We start from the raw sequence: 15272 nt of genomic DNA, 5'->3' as shown, positions 1-15272 counted from the left end.
GGGCTGCTCTGCTCTCCTCCCTCAGCTGGGGACAGCCAGGTGAGGTGCCTGCCCTGGCTCTGCTTGGCTCCCTGTTCCTTAGGGAGCAGCTGGAACCTCCTGCTTGGGCACATCTCAGGATGAGGAGCTGAAAACCAGAGCCTGAAAGCTCATTCAGCACCTGAAGCTGTTCTTCAGCCTTCTGGTGAAGAAATGAAATGTTTGCCTTTTATGATTTCTTTGCATATCCAGAATTGAGGCTACTTCAACAAGTTTATATGTGGTTTGGAAAGGCTGTCCTGTTTTGGGACATCTGGATGATAAAGAACTTGGTTAAGCTTTCACAGCTAATTACCCATCCATGGCAATGACCAGTAAGAAATCTCCATGTTTACTTCCCAGCTGAGCTGTTTGAAACTGGGATCTATCAGGCAGAGTGATAAAAGAAACAATCTTACTTGCTGCTTAGAGAGTAGTGCCACCAAAGGCCCTGGGTCTGGCTGTCATCGGGCAGTAGGTTACAGGTGGGAGGGAAGCACCATCTCCACTGGAAAAGGGGCAAAAATGAAATTGTAGAGTTAAGCCAGTCACTTCCTTTCCTTGTGCTTCCCTTTCCCTCAGTAAACAGGGACTGCAGCCCTTAATGATTGTGTGTTTCAAGGGTCTTAAATTGGAAGTCCTGATGATCCATCTCAGAAAATGGAAACGAATTGCATTCCTTATGAAGAGGCTTCCTTCTGGCACTTCAACTAACCCCAATTAACAAACAGGCTGGTTTACTTGATTTCTCAAGAGAATGCCCCAGCAAAGAAATTTACAGCTGATTGATTGGATTACATGGGCTCTCTTGATTATATTTTAGCATTGAGAGGTCTAAATCTTGATTAAATAGCAGTAGAATGCTGTTATAATGTAAAAATTCTGGGGAGTATATTAAAAAAGACACCCTAATAGTGATTAGAGCTTAAACACAAGAATCAAATGTTGGATGCAGCTGGCAGATTTAAGAGGAAGACTTTTCCTTTACTTATATTGCACCGTGTTGAATTAAATAAGTAACTCAGCAAATTCAGAAGAGATAATTTTTTAAAACAGCCTATGAAACTCAGTATTATAACTGCAAATAATATTTTTGACACCAGTGAACTCTGGACCTGCTTTTTCAGAGGTACTGAGCGTGTGCAGCTTATGCGTCTGTCAATGGAAGCTATGAAAAGGAAGAGCACCTAAATATCAAATACAAAAAAATATTCATAATACAATGTGTCAGAGGTAAATAAATCCTTCTAAAAGGCTAGGATATTTTTTAATGGTGCTTTAATGAAATATATTGTCTTCCCACAAAAGCATAATGATCAGCCTCTTTGAGTTTCCTCCTTGAGTGTCTTTCTCAGATTATTCAGTTTATTTCTCAGTAATGAATATGTAAAATTTTTCCCAATGCACATGGCCATTGCCCTTTCATAAAGCAGTTAGGCTTCATCTAAGCAATTTTCAGTACCCTGTCTCTTTTATTGAGAGATTTTCACAATATCTTCAAATTCTTCTAATTTCAAGACTATGTTTTTTTACAGCTAATTCACAGATATTTATTCCTTTTCCAGCATTTCCCTGAAGCTTCTTCCTGCTTTGACATTTATCCTACAGTGAGACAGCAATCAAATATCACCTTTATTCCATTCAGCTAAACAAGTAATAGTCTTAATCCTCTTTTATAAGACCTCTATTGTCTGTACAAGGTGCCTTTCCCACATTTCACGTAACATTCAAGTTCATGTTTCATTAATGTTTGCATCATCAAAATTCAGGCTTCTGATAATGTGTAACATTAATAGGCTAGAGGCTCAGTCTAAGTGAATTTATTTGAAAATCAAACCAGATTTTTCTTGCTTTAATTAAATGGTGAAGAAAAATAATTGCCCATCAGTTTCATTTTAATGCAAAAAATATATTGATCAAAGACTGTGGGTGATCCTTGCCACAATGGAAGCCTTATAATTCTCTGTAGCTCTCAAAGGCAGCCAAAATACTAGTGTTTGCCTCTTGGTTTTGTTGGTTTTAGGGTGCAGGTGGTTTTATTTTTGCTTTAGAAATTTCTCATATCTAGAACCTCCTGTGATGGCTGCTCACCTCTGAGACTGACTTTGGAAATCCCTGTGTGTTTTGTCATTGTGTGGATATAGGTGGAATTTTTCTGTTTATTAATAGCATGCCCTTGAAAAATTACTGCTTATCTAACTGGAGAAGAATGAAGTGGTATTAGAAGATGGAATTTGCATTTTCTCATCTGGTAAATAGGTTTTCCCCCTCATCATTCTCTGTGTGGAATGGCAATGGTCTGATCCTTAGGTGGTGTAAATCAGCACAGCCTCACTGATCTCGAAGCTGTGTCCCTGCTCAGGAGCAAGTGTGCCAACAAAAACCTCTCTCAGTATGAGACATTTTAGTTTTATTGTTCCTTTTGCTCCAAGGGATGTGAGACCAGAGTGCTCAGAGGAAGTGGCTGAAGCTCCAACCATCACAGCCAGACCACGGACAGGTTGAGTAAGGAGTTTTGTTGCTGAGCTGACGGTTTGGTGGAGCTTTTCAGTGCTGCTTACCAGGGTGGCTGGGGATGATAATTACACTGGATGTTTCTAGATGCCTTTGCTCTGGATAGCTGCACTACAGCCCACCCTTCATCCCCTCCAGGAGGCACTTGCTTCCACAACTGACCTGCCAGTGGCAGGAGTCACATAATCTCTACTCAGCCCTCTCAAAAACTGAGCTGTTATCAGATTCAGAAGCAAACTTGATCACTTTCTATCTTTTCCACAGCCATTGAAAAATCAGCCAAAGGAAGATATGAAATTCCATATGATTTGTGAATCTTTTCATCTAAAAGTCCTTTGGATGGTGACGCCATTTGCCAGGGAACTTATAAGATCTTTGCATGAAACTGGCTATTTAAAGATGACAAAATCTTTGTTCTCATTATGGTTTTAATCAAATGAAACGCAGAATACAGAGACATGCCTTAACAGGCTGTTACTAAAGATAGTGATTTATTTATGGGTTCTTTCATCCAAAAGGACATATTGTACTTTGCAAACCATGGCTAATGTCTTTGAAGGCAATAGGGAGTGTAGGCCACGTAGTATCATCTGCAGAATTTAGCTGAGTGCCTAGTAATCACTTCAGCTAATTTGGAAGTGATACATGTAACATCAATAAAATAATGTAACCCAACACCCTCTGCAATACATTAGGATGCTAAATGAAGTGAATCTGCAATAAAACTTAGCCCATGAACATCTTCATCTGGGAGTATGTCACATAACTGGGCTAAGGTTGTGTTTTGAATGGAAAGTACTGTAGGATCTTCAGGGTCTTGGAGTTTAGGGACTTAGTTTTAAGGATTTCTGAACAATGTTTCCTCTGTAGTTCAGTGCCCCCAGCACTGCAAGAGAGAATTCATCTGTGTCTGATATTGATAAATATACTTGCCAAATCTCCAAGTCTCTCCGTGCAGATTTGGGGAGGCAGGTGGGAAGGGGATGGTTACATGTTTACCCTAATTGAACCTACAAGGAAAGATGCAGGTAGAAACACTTCAACGGGGAAGCAGGAATGAAGCTCCCCTGGTGTGAGCTTAGCCTTTTGAATTGCATTGTCCTTCTAACAGCTTAGGCAGGCTTCCAGCTGAGTCTGGTTAAAGTTCAGGGCCACCCACTTACCTCCGTTTCTCTTGTACCTCGTTTTTTCTCTCTTGTTTATTTTTGTGTTTTTTGGCAGCTGGCTCTGCGCAATGCCTTGCGTTATTTCCCACCTGAAATCCAAAAGAAGCTGGCGCTGGAGTTTGCTGAAGAACTCAGGCTGTATGGCCACATTTATATGTACAGATTCTGCCCAGATATTGAGATGAGGTGAGGACTGGATGGTTCACATTGTATTCAGCCGTCATTTGCTTGCCAGCTTTCACCTGTGGAACTGGCCTTTAAAGAGTGGCATTGCTGCATCCTTGTTTACTTCTTGTAGAAGTTTTCATAACATATTAATGGTGCTCATCATCTGATAATTTGGATGTTCTGTGTATTGCAGTGATTTCATTTCCAGGGAGGGTTGCTGTGTGTTTTAGGATGCTCCATGGGACTGGAGGGAAGCAGAGTAGGCTGGTGGATAGGCTGTGGTGGGCCTGGGCAGCTTCACTGCTAGAAAGCTCAATCAACACAGGTAAAGGACTGAGCCAGGCTGTGTGTGTGGCAGCCCAGCTTTGCCACACACAGGGATCCCAAATGCTCTGCCCCATGGCAGGGCTTGGTTTCCAGGGGCCAGTCATTACTCAGAGACCTCCAATGACAACCTTGACAGGAAACTTGCAATAGTTCTGAGCTGGTGCAAGTCAAGTCCCAGCTGAACCAAGAAGTAAGACCAGGTGAGTGACTGGTTGGTTGAGCATGCTCTCAGAGCAGAGGAAGCTCTCTGGGCTTGAAAAGAAGGCAGCACATTTTTTCCATTGGAACCTTAATGTGACCCTGGTGTGTAATAAGCTGTGCCTGTTGGTCTTGGACCATCACTTCATTCTAGGGATGCTGGGTCTAATGTTTGTGAAGCAGAACAGATTTAGTGAGGGCTGCCAGGGGCTAGCTGCTTTTTTTAGACTGATTGATTCCTTTTTACATCATCAGAGGCCTGGTTAATGTCCACAGAGAAATCTGAATAAAGCAATAGAAAGTACTGTGATTTCCACAGACAACCATGTTTCTATGCAGTTCATGTTAGCCTGGGGTCAGCTCTTGCAGAATTCGGCTAAGGAGTGGAGAAATGGAAGACTATCTGAAAGGTTTTGCAGAGCTAGACTTCAGAGGACCCTGGACTAAACTACTAGTGGTGACACCTTCCAAGTAGGCTTGGATGAGATGGTCCAGCAGCTTGTTTCCATCACTGGCATCAGTGATTCTTTGACAGCTTCAAGTATTTTATTCTGTAATCATTTCATGGATCATTTTCTAATAGACAGTTGCAGTCTCACAATGAGAAAATACCTTTTGATCTCTGTAGTCTGAAAGTATTTGATTTTTGTTTTGTATGTCCCAGGGAGCATAGCTCCATTTAAGTAATGTTCCTATGCCAGAGCACTCCACCAATACCTGCTTGTTGGGTTTTTTATGTTCTGAGCAATGTTATGTGTAAATATCTCCTCTTGATGAATTGGTATCTTTCCACAGAAATGCTCTTTTATCAAGTTTAGAACAGCAGATATCCCTAATAAAAAAAGCACTGTGGAAAAACTCAAAGGCTTTCTCTCCTGGTTTGGCAATGACTACAAGGCATTTGTGTTAGTATCCTGATGTAAAAAGCCAGGATAAAGTGCAAATGGGAGGAGTCCATTTGCTGAATCTGTGAATTATGCATTCCAGATCTTGGCTCATGAACTGGACAGGGACAATGGATGTCCAATTATTTTTTTTGTCTTTGACACACTTCAGCCTGACCTTTTGAGTGTAACTTTCCCTGCACAAAGCAGGTGTCCAGCCATTGAAGATCTAAGGTCCAATAAAAGGAAGATCATTTAGAAATCATGCCAAAAGATCCTGTCCCTCTTTAGGAATTTTCAGCCTTGGTAATGGTGGTGTTGCTTACAGAAGAGGAAGGACTAAAACTCTTGATCAGTGGTTCTACTTCCTTCAGGTGTCATACCTTAGAGACCTCAGCATAATTGTACTAAAACCTGTGCAGATACAGCAAAGGAACTGTCCCTACCCTAAACAGCTACAGTATAAATCCAAGAGTAGAAGTTTTAGAGCAATTTGTTGCACAAACAGAGGGTGGAGGAGAAGAAAACAATGAGATGATCACAGCAGGTGGCATTAAGGACATCAGTGCCAGGCCACCTGAGCTGGGGTAAATTTGAGACTGTTTCCCACGCCTCACCTCTCGGCTTGTGCATGAAGTGCATTTTAGTGGAAAGGCCCATATTGCTCCTAACTAGTTCAGTTTTTGAGAGTTTCTTGGAGTCTGAAACTCAAGCTGAGTGGTTTTTTCTTAGATACAATCTTAAATAGCAAGGGTGGATGAGCCTGAAGGCAGCTCCCAGTGGTGCTGCTTTCCTTGGCACTGCAGGACTTGGCGGCTTGGCCTGGCAACCGTTGCAGAGGCCACTTCCACCACCCTCTGGAAAAAAATGCAGTTAAAAGGAATGAATGTTCTTGGCCGCCACATTTATCAATTGTGATTAAACAATTCAGCAAATGATAAGCCAAATGCAATTTCTTGGTTTTGCTTAGTTCTGATAATAGTTAAAACCTGACTTACCTGTTAAGGTACATATGTAACTTCAGATCTGTGCTTTTTTTTTTCTTTACTCTTCCCCCCTGAATAAAAGCCTGCAACCCAGACAAGTTTGAGTATCCTTGGCATGCAGAAATATCTGAGTGGGTGTGTTGTAGTGGTTGCTTTTGTGAGCTGGAGTGTTTCTTCTCAATTTTTGTGCCTACCCTTTCAGAGCGTACCCCATAGGAGAATACCCTTGCAAGACCAAATCAGCTGCTGCCATCATGCTGATGATCATGAATAATCTGGATCCCTCTGTGGCTCAGGTAAGGTACAGTAAAAGGAATCTGGATTCATAGGCAGCAGCAAATTGGCAAAATACTTCCTATATGTGTTCTGACATAAATACTGAAAAATTTAGACATACAGGCACTGTATAAAGGAGTCTGGTCACTGCCTGAGACATAGAGCTCAGCTCTTGGTACATTGCTTCTACAATTTACGTTGAAAAATTAGTGCTGATGCTTCCTGTGTCTTTGGAAGCTCATCCCAGCGACAGTGTTACAGTAACAAATGCTTAATTTTGGAAAATATTTTTTTTGTTATTAACTTCTTTTACAATGTTACTTCCTGATTTCAAGAACATAGAGTTTTGATGCAATAAACTCTAGAAAAGATTTATTACTGAGATGGCAAAAATAGCTCAGAGATACAGTAAAAGGTTTGAGAAAAGTGTTTGCCTTTATGTTGAATTGCCTTTTTTAGTTTCCTCAGGAGCTCGTCACTTATGGAGGAAATGGGCAGGTCTTCAGCAACTGGGCACAGGTAGGACATGGCTGGGTTTGCAGTTTGCTTCACAGAGCCAGTTTCACCCTCCCACACACATTCTGCTTAGGCAGTTTGGGATAATTCTTGGCAGTTGTTGCCTTAAAATACTCCAAAACATCCTGTTTGGGTAGGGGAATGCTCAGTTATGAGCTGTGTAGATGGAGAGAGCTTTATTTAGTAAGGAGAGCACAGACAACCCAACAGAAATCTAAACATGACACCATAAACACACCAAGCTGTGTAGGATGGTAACAGGCCGGTTCTTTGTCTTTCTTTGATGCATATGTATGGGCCTGAGTATTTAGCACAGATGATCTCAGAGTCTAAATGTAGGAAACAAAAAAGTGTATCCTCTATTTGTTTGTGGTACTTTTGCAACATTTTTCACAAGTAGTGGAATAAAAAAAGGCTTTGATTGAAGAATGTGCAATTCTGAGTCATTTTTCCAAGTAAATCAGATCAGCTGTCAATATTTGTGCTAGCTGGTCAGTTCATGCTGCACTTTACTATGCATATTAGCCTTTACCTTCTAAGAACAATGGCAGGTGGTTAAAGGCCTCTCTAAAATCAGAGAGTGTTTTAAATTGTGTCTGTATAATCTCTGTTCTCTTATATAAAAAAAGGTCAATAAATATACTCACTTTATTCTAAGTATTCCAAAATGCATGTGGGAAACATTTTCAGGAGATCTTTGGAATCGGCAACATATTTAGAATTCTCTTTGCAGTGCAGGTCAGAATCAGCACAGGTAGGAACCTGGATGCCCCTGGAGAGCAGCATCACTCCTGAAGGCTGGGAAGGTCTTCAATTCTGACTGGAATTGGCAAAAGCTGACCTAAGGAGCCAGCTCTCGCTTTTGTCATAAGGAAGCACATATGCACCTTTGCTGGAATCCTAGATACTGAGAATTTCAAACTTTCCGTGCTAAAATGCACAGACCCATAAGAGAACACTGCATTTGACCTGAGGTCATGGAACAACCTTTTAAAATTTGATTAATAGCACTGAGATTACAGGTGTGTAGTTACAAGTCTATAATATCACAAGGTAAAAACTTAGAGTTTAGGACTTTAGAATATAAAAATAAATATGAAGCAAGACAGAGGCTTTAAGGCAGAGGCAAGTTGTTCTTCTTTACCTTCCTCCTTCTTCCTAAGTTTAAGTGATGTTTTGTGATTAGACAGAAAAGTCTACATTGCAGACTTTGGGAGATCAGTTATTAGGTTAAAAGAGAAAATAATCTAAGTATCCTTTCTTAATTAGACAGTTTAGTTTTAAAAGACCTTGTAACAAGAGTTAGTTAGCCATTTTGTACCTTACTAATGAAAAAACTGCCAAACTCACAGTAGTGAGACTATAACATAAATAAAAAATAATAAACACCTAATTCCAAACATCAAATACCACCCCAAGTACCTTCAATCCCAGCCTCAAAAAATCAATACACCCTGTTGTGGTTTTATCTGAATCTGGCCTCTTGATTATTAAAGAGCCCAAGTAAAACTAATGTGTGAATGAAGTTCCTAGCTAGGGGAGAGGAATGGATTCCTCACTGTAGCATGGGACTGAGTGACCTGGGATTTATTCCCAGTTTGGGATTTCTCATCTGTGATTAAAGTAAAATTCATGTTTAAGTTTCCTAATCTGGTGAATTTAATCTAGAAGTTAAATGGAAGACTTAGGTAGATTTTGAGGCAAAACTGTTTTGCCTTTTTTTTATTTTCAAAGAGAGGTTCTGTGGCAATGCTCACCATTTCTTTGTTCTGTGCATTAATTAATTAATGCCAGTTAACTATTGCCTGTTACCTATAAGTGTTATAGAATTTCTGAGGGTAGCAGTGCCAGAAGTTTATATATTGGCCTTTATTGGCCTGACAATCCTTAGGCAAATGCTGGGTTGCAAGGTGAGGTAGAAGTGCTGCCAAAGTCAGCAATATTCTTTTCTCTTGTTCTCATCCAAGCCAGTCCTATGACTTGCAGTTGTTTCACAGCAGAGCAAACAAAACCTTTTTATTTTTGTTTACTTAGAATAGCAATCACATGAATGATTCAGTTACAACAGAACATTTTATTCTGTTTGTAGCTTGAAAACAGCATTAAAAAAATTTAAAAATTCTAGCATTGCAGAAGTCACAGTAAAAAGGTTTGGTTTCTATCATCCATGCAGACCTGTGCTTTCTTCTGGATAATTTCAAATGAAAGAACTATGTCCAGAGCTAACTTTACAGGTCTTCCTCCTTGCTAGTTATGCCTTTCAATGCCAAAAGACCTATTTATCTTACAGCTTCTAGTTTTATTAGGATGTTTTTCCCAGACTGCTAGGGAGTTAAGAGTTCAGCACCTGTTTTGTCCTGTGACATGAAATCAATTATTCAACATTTTTCATAAATCAAATCATAAAAAGCAAGACAGTAACTTGGCTAACTCTTTTCAGTTCAGCTGAACTCACAGCTTGGGGAATTGGCTCTGTTAGAAGGGACTGGCTTCAAATCTGTACCATTTTTCACTCAGATCACAGCCTCAGAGCTTAAGTGCCTATGTTTGTCACTGACACTGCTGCCTCTTTGATCAGCAATTCTGGGGGGTTTTTCCCCCCCTCAAAACTTTGTTTGTGCCCCTACAGAAACTCTAGTTTCAAGCAATTGTTGAATTCCAATATTGCACGGGGAAGTTTCTCACTGGCCCAGTTGACACATACTAGAAATCCTGTGGAGTCTAAGGGGCTTTGTCACAGACAGTGATGGATTACAGTTAAAGTTAGTTTAGGTGGTCAAAGTGTACATTTTGGCATTAATCAAGACTAACTATTGAATTATGCAGACAAAGCTGAAATATATTTGGGTACTCCAGGATGCATCAAGGATTTTCTTCTGTGTCCACAATGAAAGCTGTTTTTTTTTTTTCCCCTTGAGAACAAAAGCTATTTCATTTTGAAGTGCACATTATAAAAACCATTTATTGCAATAGAAAATGCCGCATTTCAGATTAGGATCAACAATAAGCATGAGTATTTAATCACTTCTATAGGGAAAATTTTGCAGTTTGGCTTTGGAAGGATTGCCAGAAAAGTGCCAAATACAAGTGGTTAATCTCAAGATAAAATTAGAATGGCTTTAAAAGTGAAGGATATCTGGGGTTTGTACTGGAGAAATTATTCTGGAACTTATTCAGACTTTTGTTAGTTGATGATTTGTGTTTCCTGGTGAGTGATATCCCTTAAAGGACTTTATTGAAAGCAAGAATGTATTGAGAGCTCTGTTATTCCATGTGTGAATACACCTTGTTATCTCTATAGCTGCTTTCATTCTCCAAGATAAGCAGCTTCTCAAAAAAAACAGGAAATGTAAGATGCAAAGTCCCTCTTTTCCTTGCTTTTCATTTCAGTTCTGGCTGGTAATGCACTATCTGTCAGAGATGACAGAAGAGCAAACACTGGTGATGTACAGTGGGCATCCCCTGGGGCTCTTCCCCAGCCCCCAGCGTGCTCCTCGGTTAATCATTACCAATGGCATGGTAGGTGTAAGCATCTTGTCTTCTTTTTCCTCCTATTCTCTTCATTTTCAAGTGTTGGCTGAGTTAAAATATTATTTATACTGTCTGAATTTACTACAACACACAGGAGAATCTGGGGTCCAAATTCTGTGCATTTTTTCCAGCCCAGCTGCTGTCATCTCACGTGTGCTGATCTGAAGTGATGGAGGGAACAACCTTCTCCTTATTAGAAAACCTCTGTTCTGACTGAGTCTGAGACACTTCCTTGCCCCAAACAGTTCATCTAGGTTCATTTTGGAAGATTTAAAAGCCCTCAGTAAGCAAACATGATTGTTAATCAGAGGCTCAGGTATCTGGACTGCTTTGCTTGGAAGGCAAGGTGGCCAAGTGGAGATATTGCCAGTCTTTTGAGCCATTCAATAGCCATTCCCCTGCAGGCTAGTTTTGTGGCTGGGGAACTGCTCTCCTTAAAACTTGTGTGGCAGTCACAGTGCCAGGAAGACTGGACATCTTTTTTTCTAATACTACAGTACATGAAATAAAATACCTGGATTACTCCTCCTGTTTCAACTTTTTTTCTGCATATGTAATAGTTACAGAAATAGTAAAAAAAATTTAGGCTGTTTAAAAGACCTGCTTAAATCTCTAATTTGCTTATGTGGATTTTTTTTTGGTTGTTTTCTTAGGTTATTCCCAACTATTCCTCCAGAGATGAATACGAGAAGATGTTTGCTTTGGGTGTAACCATGTAAGAACCTAGCTCACTATTAAAATATATCAAATACTTGACTAAAACATAATTCAGACATCAAGCAGTGACTGGTTAAAATTTCTAACGCAGATGCATTTCAACTGTGCTGCATAAAGTACTGATGTTGCAAAGCATTAATGCACACTTTAAATGGAATTACTTCAGAGTTTGAATTATGTTCAGCCACATATATAAGGATGTAACTGAGGTCTGTGAGGAATTATTATTAGGTTTATGTGTGAGGCTTGGCTGAACAATAGCCTAAAGCCTTAATCATAACCCACTTAAAGCACTTGCTAGTTCTAATTTTCAGTGGTTGTTTTGCAGCCTATGGAAAACAAATTATAAAACATTCTTTCATGCTAAAAGAAACTTTGAAGTAGAAAGTGATCCTTTTTTAATGATTTTTATGTACTCTTCAATTGTTGATGAGCACAAGATTATCATTCTTTTGTGTACCAAGGAGAGAAGAAATTAAAACAGCTGAAGTGCTGTCCCACTTCTCTGGGAATTTAGTATGAATGTGGTCAACCATTCTGGGCTAAAAGCTTCCAAAGTGGCCATGTGTCTGAGAAGCAGGAGTGCACTGAAACCCAGTGGCACAGAGATTCCAGTGAGGTGAAAAAGAGTGTCCTTTGGTCCCAGTCACTGAGCTAAATGCCAAGACAAGTTTACACTCAGGTTTTGATCCATGTATTTTTGAACTCAATTTAATGAGCTAAACACTCCTCCAAAATATGTTGGTGCATTGCTCATGTTAAAACTATTAAATTGAGGATCTGGTAACAGCAGACCTTTAACAACAAATTGAAGCACAGAGGGGTTTTTGCTGTACTGGAAACACAAGTGGACAAGCCTGAGCAATGTGTGATGTCACTGTGCTCCTTGCTGTCCCCAGGTATGGTCAGATGACTGCAGGCAGCTACTGCTACATTGGGCCTCAGGGAATAGTCCATGGGACTGTGGTAAGGACCTGGGGAACGCTCTGTCAGCACCTGTTGGAGGAGGCTTTCTCCCATGGTAGCTGGCTACGGGAGTGGGTTGGATTGCTGTGAGAGGAGCTTCTGGCTACTAAAGAAATTCTCATTGCCTGCTTGATAAAAAATTAATGTCTTTTCACATAGATATGTCTTATCCAGAGCACAGCCTTGAAGGGATTTGCAATCAAAGTCTCAATCTGAGCTCATATTCAGCTACAATATGTGAAGTATGAATTGACCAAATGTGTTATATAAAAACATTTTCTTGGCTGTATTCCTTAGCTGTCCTTTGCAACCCCCCATAAATCTCTCTATTGCAAGAGCAGCATGTTGGGAACCACTGATTATTCTATTTCATGGTGAGAGAAATAAGTGTAATGAGGACAGATGGTTTCACAACATCATTTTGAAACATATTTCCTTCTTCAAGGATTAAAGGGTTTCATGGTGCTGATGACCCCAGAGTTTCAAAGTCTGTTTGCTAAAGGGATGGAAGATCTCTCAATTTCAGGACTCCAGTGAAAATGGCTGCTGGTGATGCTGTGTTTGTTGTGTGCAGCTCACAGTGCTCAACGCAGGCCGTCGGTACTTGAAGGCAGAGGACCTGTCTGGGAAGGTGTTTGTCACTTCTGGCCTCGGAGGGATGAGCGGGGCCCAGGCCAAGGCTGCAGTCATTGCTGGCTGTGTGGGGGTCATTGCAGAGGTGAGAGCAGTGCCACTGTCATTCTGTCTTCTCATGCTGAGTCAGAGCCCCCATTCTTCTGATCTGACCGGTTCCTGAAGTAACCCTGACAAACCAAACTCAGACAATATCTGTTTTCTAAGATATGTCTCTTTTTCCCATTACTGAGCATTTTTCACTGCTATCCCACTCTACATTCACTCATTGGATCAGACTGCAAAGATATGGACTTATAATTGCTTCACAAATGATGCAGAATGATGCTGTCAGATGAGCCATTCCCAGAGTTTGAACTATCCTCATTTCATGTGTGAAAAAAGTGTAATCGCCACAGGAGAACTGTATTCTCTGATGCCAAAAGCAGTATATGTTAAGAATGTGTTAGTTATGTTATTTAACTTTGATTAACCTTTAAAGCCTCCAGCACCCTTGTCAGATGCAAAAGGAAGTACCCATTAAAAATGCTGGCATTATTCACTCATCAAGATTGGTATTAATGAAGTTGCTTGATGTTGTGATTCCTTGAAGTCAGCAGGACTTTTTAAGTTGACTTCTGAGGTTAATCACAAGCACTTATGAGAATCCCAGTTTTTAGGTAATGAAGGTGAATTCTGCTGAGAGAAAATGCTGATGTGGGAGAAGTTCTGTAGTACCACTTTCCCTGTTCCCAAAGCTCTCCCACAGTATATCTTTGTAGAGAGTCTTTCCTCCTGTGGAAAATTTCTCTGTTCCCAATATGCTGAAATATCCCAGTTATTTCTTCCCATAAAGAAAGAGACTCTAATAATGATTTGTGATTGGAAGACTGCTAATGCCCATGCAATTAGAATGGTGATGATAGGATCCACAGATATCCTTAAGTATCAGCTAATGCCTGCATGTTTTGAGTGAAACACTTTTTCACATAAAAAGGTAGCACTAGGTTCTCCCAGTGCCTGCCCTTCTCAGCTCTTATGCTTAACATAGGATTCTCTTCTAGCGGCCAGATGGAAGGAGGAGTGCACAAGCACTGCAACAACTTTTAGGAGAGATTGTCACTCTGCAATTCTGTGAAAATGGTAGTGATGGTCTCTAGTTGTTACAGATAAGTAAGGCTTTATAAAAGAGAGGCCTTGTAAAGCCATGGCTCAGGCCTGTTACTTCAGCTAAGTAAGAAAAGGACTGTGGGAAAGAGACTCAGCTGAATTAGGGGTAGAAACTTTATGTAACCGTCGTGGTGTGTGGTGGTTGGTTGAATTATGTTAGTTATGAATAAAAGTACGTAACTGATAACTGGCTAACGGCTTTAAAAGGCCAGGTTTTTGCAATAAAGTGGCTCTCCTTTGTACCTGCCTGGGGACCCTGTGTCACTTCCAACCCTCACCTCATATGTAGTGATATGGACTATGTAGGAACATTAAACTCCATGCATTTCTTTCCTGGTGACTGGCTTTGGTTTCAAAACACTGGAGAAACCTTCTTGGATGAGCAGATCCAAGACTGACCAAAATGTGTTGAGTTCTTCTGCAGATCTGCATGTGATGGGCTCTTGTTACTGCACAGAAGAAGGGATTTTTGAGAACTAAGCCCCAGTCAGAGCTGACTGGAGTGGGAGCTTGACCTTCTCAGCTGAAGTCATTTATAGACAGTTAGCTGGGAAACCTCTGCTGTGGGCATGCACCACTGCAGTGGAAAGAATAAGAATATCACAATCTGACCCATTTTAGTTACAATTAAATTTCAAAACATAGTGGATGAGACTACCCATGTCATGTGCAGTAAACCTGGCTGCTCTGGCTGCCTCAGGTCTTTCAGGAAGGCTTGGGCTTTATCAGCTTTACAATAATGGGGCAAAGGTGGTTTTGTTAGCACATGGATTTTGCATGTATTTGAGATCTCATCAGGTACTCCCTGCAGATGAAGTAAATTTATTCAATTCACTATTGAATAAATTATTAACAAATAAATTATCTTTATTCAGATTTCTGTCATGGTCTTTAAAAAGCTGGAGTACAAAGGCAAGATTTCAGTGAATGCCATTCATAGCCATCCTTTGTCCTTTTCATCTCTATGGCTGCAGATGATTTTGTTCAGGAGACTGAATAGTGCCTGTTTTTTATCTCCTGTGAGATGATCCTTGTCGGAAATGAGTCTCAGGAGCACATGTGGATAGCTATATATATGTACATATTATTTATTTAAGGAACTATTTATGCAAATGACATTGAATTGTGCAAGAGATCATTTTGTCAGCCAGGGCTTCCGAAGCTCCGACACAAGGGATTAGTGCTGCAAGTATTTTACTTCTCCTGTTTGACAGGAAGCTGAT

The 15272-nt window shown here is 40.4% G+C and overlaps 1 protein-coding gene across 2 annotated transcripts in view; it reads left to right on the top strand.

Annotated features, from left to right (window-relative positions):
- Positions 1-15272, top strand: part of UROC1 (urocanate hydratase 1) — a 38040-nt gene that overhangs the window by 3049 nt on the left and 19719 nt on the right. Inside the window, exons 2-8 of one of the 2 annotated variants that reach the window (XM_068201960.1) lie at positions 3754-3884; positions 6464-6557; positions 6997-7056; positions 10444-10572; positions 11238-11299; positions 12201-12267; positions 12842-12985. In XM_068201960.1, coding sequence (XP_068058061.1) covers positions 3754-3884; positions 6464-6557; positions 6997-7056; positions 10444-10572; positions 11238-11299; positions 12201-12267; positions 12842-12985 — 687 coding nt within the window. The remainder of the gene's footprint in view (positions 1-3753; positions 3885-6463; positions 6558-6996; positions 7057-10443; positions 10573-11237; positions 11300-12200; positions 12268-12841; positions 12986-15272) is intronic. The other variant, XM_068201961.1, reaches the window with a different exon arrangement.

The sequence above is a fragment of the Anomalospiza imberbis genome, chromosome 11 (assembly GCF_031753505.1).
Source record: "Anomalospiza imberbis isolate Cuckoo-Finch-1a 21T00152 chromosome 11, ASM3175350v1, whole genome shotgun sequence".
In the NCBI taxonomy this organism is placed as follows: Eukaryota; Metazoa; Chordata; class Aves; order Passeriformes; family Viduidae; genus Anomalospiza; species Anomalospiza imberbis.
The sequence above is the reverse complement of the archived record's forward strand: the minus strand, read 5'-3'. Positions and strand labels throughout refer to the sequence as shown.